Here is a 5,774-nt window from a genome sequence, read left to right on the forward strand (position 1 = left end):
CTCCAGCTCCGGAATTCAGAAAAGTTTAAAGCTTTTCTGCATTTCCTTAAAAGCTTTCCTCTGGCCCACCCACCCTCGGCTGCATCTGAGAAGCCATGGAATACAGTGTGGTGATGGTTGCCTAGTAAGAAAAAGGGGGAAACAAACACACATTTTGTATATTCTGTGCTTTTTTTTTTTTTCTTGTTTTGTTTTTTGTTTTTTGGAGACAGGGTTTCTCTGTGTAGACCAGGCTAGCCTCGAACTCACAGTGATCCGCCTGCCTCTGCCTCCCAAGTGCTGGGATTACAGGCGTGTGCCACCATGCCCAGCTCTAGTCTATGCTTTTTATAGAGACTACTTTGTAGACTACATTAGAAATTAGTGTTGCTATGTTAGAACAGAAAATATTTATTTTATATTATATATTTTTACAGTGTCCCTTTTGTAAGGAACCAAGAAAAACAGCTCCTGTGGCCAACAGCCAGGAATATATATATTTTCAATATATATTTAATATATATGATTATATATGTATGCATAGATAATTAAAAATTACTCAAGGGCTGATGAGGTTGCTTGGGTTTGCTGGACAAGCCTGAAAATTCAGTTCTGGCCCCAGAACCCACATGAAAATGCTACGTGTTAAAGACTGTCAATTTAAGTATCATTTGTTGTTGTTGTTGTTGTTGTTTTGAGAGAGGGTTTCTCTGTGTAGCCTTCGCTGTTTTAGACTCCCTTTGTAGACCAGGCTGGTCTCAAACTCATGGCAATCCACCTGCTCTGTCTCCCGAGTGCTGGGATCGAAGGCGTACACCCCCACACCTGGCTAAGTATTCTTAATCTAGTGTTTTTCAGATGATGGCATAAAAATAAAACTGAGTAAGCAATGCCCCTAAAATTTGACTGGTGGATGTAGGGTGGGGTGGGGTCGGGGATGTGGGTTTGTTTGTTTGTTTGTTTGTCTACCCTGTAAGCACAATGGAGCACGTCCTTCCCTTGTGGACATAGGCAACCATGCAAAGGAGTTCTAGAATGAGCGGCCACTTGGTACTAATAGAAGTCACTGAAGCATTTACACTGCACTTACGATGCTTACTGCCTTTTGGAGATTATAGTAACGTGGCTCGAGGCACAGCCCGGAAGTTACGAGCACTTGCTGCTCCTGCACAAGACCTGAATTCTGTTCCCAGGACCCACATGGTGTTAAAACAGGACTTTCTGTGAGACTGACAACAGATGGGTAATGACACGGAGACTCATTATATTTCTTTTTCTTTTCTTTTCTCTGTGTAACAGCCCTGGCTGTCCTGGACTCACTTTGTAGACCAGGCTTGGCTCAAACCTGGAGATCTGCCTGCCTCGTGAGTGCTGGGATTAAAGTCCAGCTTTTACTCAGCTCTCTGCTGGCACAGAAACCAGGATTTGAGTAATACAAAGATAATTTTAACACAGCGCACAAAAAGATCACCCCAATAATGGTAATTCATAACCATCTGTAATTCCAGTACCAGGGCATATGACGCCCTCTTCTGGCCTGTGTGGGCACTGCATGCACACAGTACATACACTCACTCAACCACATAAAAATATGTTTTGGTTTTTCGAGATAGGGTTTCTCTGTATAACAGAGGATGCACCACCATGCCCGGCCACAACATCTTTTTGAAAAGGAAAATGCAGTAGTAATTAGTTCTACTGCTACATCTTATTGAACAGCTTGCTAAACAGGCACATACTGTGTTATCAACGTATGGCTTCTAAAGTCTTACATCAGGCCCGCAAAATGATTTCAACGCGAGGCCGATAGGCTAGGCCCACACACACAAAAAAAGATTAAGAACTCCTACATTTTAGTCTATTTCTTTGGTCTAGAAAGCCAACCACCTGTGTAGGTGCTGCATAGATAAGCCGGCTCCCCACGGTCCGCTGATGGTTGTGCATGGTTCCTCTTTAGTTACTTTTATCTGCTGCACTCACCTTCACCTAGTACCAGGCAACTGCGCCGCTCAGAACCTGCCCCGGCCCTTGTCAGGCGGGATTTGTAGCGTGTTCACTCTACGCACTCTACGCACACCTGACTCTACTAGAGGCCAGGTCGTGACACCTGATACAAACGAGACTACGTTTGATATAGATTGCTACATCGGAGCCGGGCATGGTGGTGCACGCCTTTAATCCCAGCACTCGGGAGGCAGAGGCAGGTGGATCGCTGTGAGTTCGAGGCCAGCCTGGTCTACAAAGCGAGTCCAGGACAGCCAAGGCTACACAGAGAGACCCTGTCTCGAAAAACCAAAAAATAAAAGAATAAAAATAGATTGCTACATCGGAATCCCGGGGCTTGTCAGAACTGAAGATTCCCACAAAAGTTCTGCAAAAGAAACCAGGGGCATCCTGGGGTGACGGAGGGCAACCTGAGGGCTGCAGAGGCGCGGCCCCCGCGAGCCCCAGGCCCAGACCCCGGGGGCGCGTATCTCACAGTTGCACCCGGAAGTTGCTCCATCCGGCGCCTCGGGCGAGACGGACCGCAGCCGCCGGGAGCCCCCAGCTCTGCGACCCAGGGCGGGCGGGCGGGCGGTGCGTGTGGTCACGTGGCGGCGGCGCGCGTAGCTAAATACGCGGCGCCGGCCATTTTGTGCGAGAAGCCGCAGCTTCGCTTTCCTGCTCGCGCCGGGTACCGCCGCCTCCGCGTCTTCCTGCGCCTCGGGCTTCCGCTACTTCATTGATTTCCGTTTCTCGCCTCTGCAGCCTCCTGACACGGTGATCCGGGCGGGCCCCGCAGGAATTTTTATCCCCTCACCGGCCTCACACTATTGTCGCATGTCCACTATCCAGAACCTCCAACCTTTCGGTAAGGTCCAGTCACCGGCCGCCGCCCGCATCCCTTGTGGGCTTTGTCTCGGCGCGCAGAAGATGGCGACTGGGGCTCCCCGGGTCCCAGGGACGGCTTCTTTACAGCTTCGGAGCCGCCTTATGAGGACCTGCAACCTACAGGAGGCCAGGGCCGGGCCGGGGATTGGGGGACAGAGGTGTCAGGGACTCAAGGAGGGTTGGGGGACTTGTCAGGACTGCAGAGACAGCAGCCAGGGCTGCGAGGACTTGGCAGTGGCTTTAGAGACCTACAAGGGGGCTAGAGTGTTTGCCGGGGACGCAGAGACTAGGGCTAGAGCCTTGCGGGGAACATGACGGTGGCAGGGAAGCAGCGAGTCTCGGGGACTCTCTTGGGGGTTTCGGAACTGGCCAGGGCTTTGCGAGGAGACTGGAGGGGTGGGGCTCAGAAGCTGGGGAACCTGACAGCTTTCAGGCGACTGGGGCACCCGTGACTCTCAAGTGGGGTGGGGGTGGGGTTGCTGGGTTCTTGGGAGACTGGGGAGGCTGAAGGCTTAGGGGATCTGCGACTCTTAAGGCGACTGGGAAGGGGAGAGGGATGGTGCCTGAGAGACCTGCAGCCGGCAGGAGCTGGGGGCGGGGCTGGACCCAGCTGGTGTTGAGCGGTCGGTCCTCCGAGGCATCTGATGAAGATAAATACAAGCCTCTCTGATTTGGCATGGAAGTGGTCCTGTTGCCTCTGCTCGCAGTCACTTGTAAACTACACCTCTTGAGGTCACATGTGTGTGTTTATGTGTATTTTATGTAAGGCTCGGGTCGCCGTGTTAACTGATTGGGGTGGGTGTTTTTGAATGCCGTTGTGGGAATACAGTGGCGATGATGCACGTCCTTGTGGTGGCTGTGTGAACTCAGGGTTCCACAGATGCTTTTGTCTCCTTAGAGGGTGCCTTCAACACTGATATTCTTTATTTTTTAAGCTCAAATATCGGTCTGCTTAGATTTTTCTCGTTTGGAAAACTTAGTATCAGCGAGCCCCATCCTCACCTGCAGGAAGGAAGCAGGGACACCGGCGCCTTTGCTGCTCTCTGTCCAGGCCTGCAGCGGACCTCATTTCTACATAGCCCTTTCTAATTTTTGTTTTTGTTTTCCTGTCCCTCTGCAGACCCCTTTGCTGATGCAACTAAGGGTGACGACTTACTCCCGGCAGGGACTGAGGATTACATTCATATAAGGATCCAGCAGCGGAACGGCAGGAAGACGCTGACCACTGTGCAGGGCATCGCGGACGATTATGACAAAAAGAAACTTGTGAAAGCTTTCAAAAAGGTGATGATGTCAGGAATGGGGTGGGTCCCCGTGCCTAGGCCCAGGAAAGCTCTGTTGTTCTCCATCTCAGAGTAAGGTTTACTAGAACGGGAGCCGCCGAGTTCGTGGCTTCCCTGATAGAGCTTCCTTCGTGTGGCCTGCAGAGTCATTTGCAGAGTCATTGAGTTCTGGAGCTCACTGCTCCTGATGCTGTCCAGCTGGCCAAAGGGGTCACGCTTGTTCTAACAAGTGAAACCTGTGCATTTGACTCTGTGTTGTAGAAATTTGCCTGTAACGGTACTGTGATTGAGCACCCTGAGTACGGAGAGGTTATTCAGCTTCAAGGTGACCAAAGGAAGAACATTTGCCAGTTTCTTTTGGAGGTGAGTGGCTGGGTGTGACCTTGAGATTGCTTCTAGGAACCAACATTTTAAAGAGGCAAGAGTCCTTTCCTGCCTAGGGCTGAAGTGAAGTGACTGAAGAGGGTAGGTTCTGTACTGCGCCCTCTGTGCTACAGGGGTGTGGTGGGATGCTGTGTCTGCTGAGGGTAAGGCTCTGTACTGCGCCCTCCGCTACAGGGGTGTGGTGGGACGCTGTCTCTGCTGAGGGTAGGCTCTGTACTGCGCCCCCCCCCCCTACAGTGGTGTGCAGGGGTGTGGTGGGAAGCTGTCTTTGCTGAGGGTAAGGCTCTGTACTGCGCCCTCCGCTACAGGGGTGTGGTGGGAAGCTGCTGGCTGCTGGCATGGCTCTGCTGAGCACAGTCTTACTTTACAGGTTGGCATCGTCAAGGAGGAGCAGCTGAAGGTCCACGGATTCTAAGATGAACCCAAACATGCGGCAAGTTTCCTAAGCGGTTTTGTTCCTTAACCCAGTTTGGCGGCCTCAGGAGATGGTTCTCTGCGGTAAACGACGGACTTGGCATTTATTTAGTCATTCAGGCTGCCGCTCACACCTGCATGGCCACAGAAAACACGGGGCATGTAGGCTCCTGAGTCATAAGAAAATCGCCGTGAGATGGGAGCGAAGCCCGGGTCCGCCCTAACATGTTTCCAATGGAAAAGATTTTGTTCTGAGTGTTTATTGTTCAGGTTTCTTTTCACTTGATTATTAAATGTTTCCGTTGTTGTTGTTGTAGTATTAAACCATGTGTGCTGCAGCTTAACAATAAAAAGAGAGTCTGTGAGTCCACTAGGAGCACTTACGCCCCAGATCTGAGCCAGCAGTGCACATTTGTGATTTCATCTGCTGACTAAGGATAAGGGAGGAACATGAGCTGTCTCTTCCCGGAGCCTCTAGTGGCTATCAAGAGGACCAGCTCTAGGACGGCAACAGGTAGAGAGAGTTCTGTTACAGCTGCCACAGCCATTGTCGTCCCTAAGAGGCTCTCTCAGAAAATGCCTGTCGTCACAGGCCCTGCCCTACAGGAATGAGTGGTGCCACCTGTCTTCAGGGTGGAAAGCACTCCTGGGGTTGAGTGCCATCAGGCCGTCCAGCATGGCGCCGAGCTGTCCTGCAGCATTGCTGTGCACAGGGTCAGTCATGGGAATGACAAAGGCATCTGTGTTCTTATCCTGGATCCCTGGTCTTAACAGTAATTCGCTGAACAGAAAAGCTATGCCAGGAAACCATGAGCCAAAGCAGAGAAAAGCATGTGTGAGTGC

At 51.3% G+C, this 5,774-nt stretch overlaps 1 protein-coding gene across 1 annotated transcript; it reads left to right on the top strand.

Moving 5' to 3' along the window:
- The first annotated feature begins 2,590 nt into the window (after positions 1 to 2,590).
- Eif1b (eukaryotic translation initiation factor 1B) lies at positions 2,591 to 5,284 on the top strand. The gene is made up of 4 exons (XM_051140555.1): positions 2,591 to 2,830; positions 3,971 to 4,134; positions 4,395 to 4,496; positions 4,888 to 5,284. Exons 1-4 carry the CDS (start codon positions 2,800 to 2,802, stop codon positions 4,930 to 4,932), a joined length of 342 nt encoding a protein of 113 aa, XP_050996512.1. The 5' UTR covers positions 2,591 to 2,799; the 3' UTR covers positions 4,933 to 5,284.
- Positions 5,285 to 5,774: the final 490 nt, after the last annotated feature.

The sequence above is a fragment of the Acomys russatus genome, chromosome 32 (assembly GCF_903995435.1).
Source record: "Acomys russatus chromosome 32, mAcoRus1.1, whole genome shotgun sequence".
NCBI classification, from domain to species: domain Eukaryota; kingdom Metazoa; phylum Chordata; class Mammalia; order Rodentia; family Muridae; genus Acomys; species Acomys russatus.

Coding starts and splice junctions, on each gene's coding strand:
- Eif1b (XM_051140555.1), top strand. CDS start 2,800: ATGTCCACTATCCAGAACCTCCAACCTTTCG. Junction 2,831..3,970: donor CCAGAACCTCCAACCTTTCG/GTAAGGTCCAGT, acceptor GTCCCTCTGCAG/ACCCCTTTGCTGATGCAACT. Junction 4,497..4,887: donor TTTGCCAGTTTCTTTTGGAG/GTGAGTGGCTGG, acceptor CTTACTTTACAG/GTTGGCATCGTCAAGGAGGA.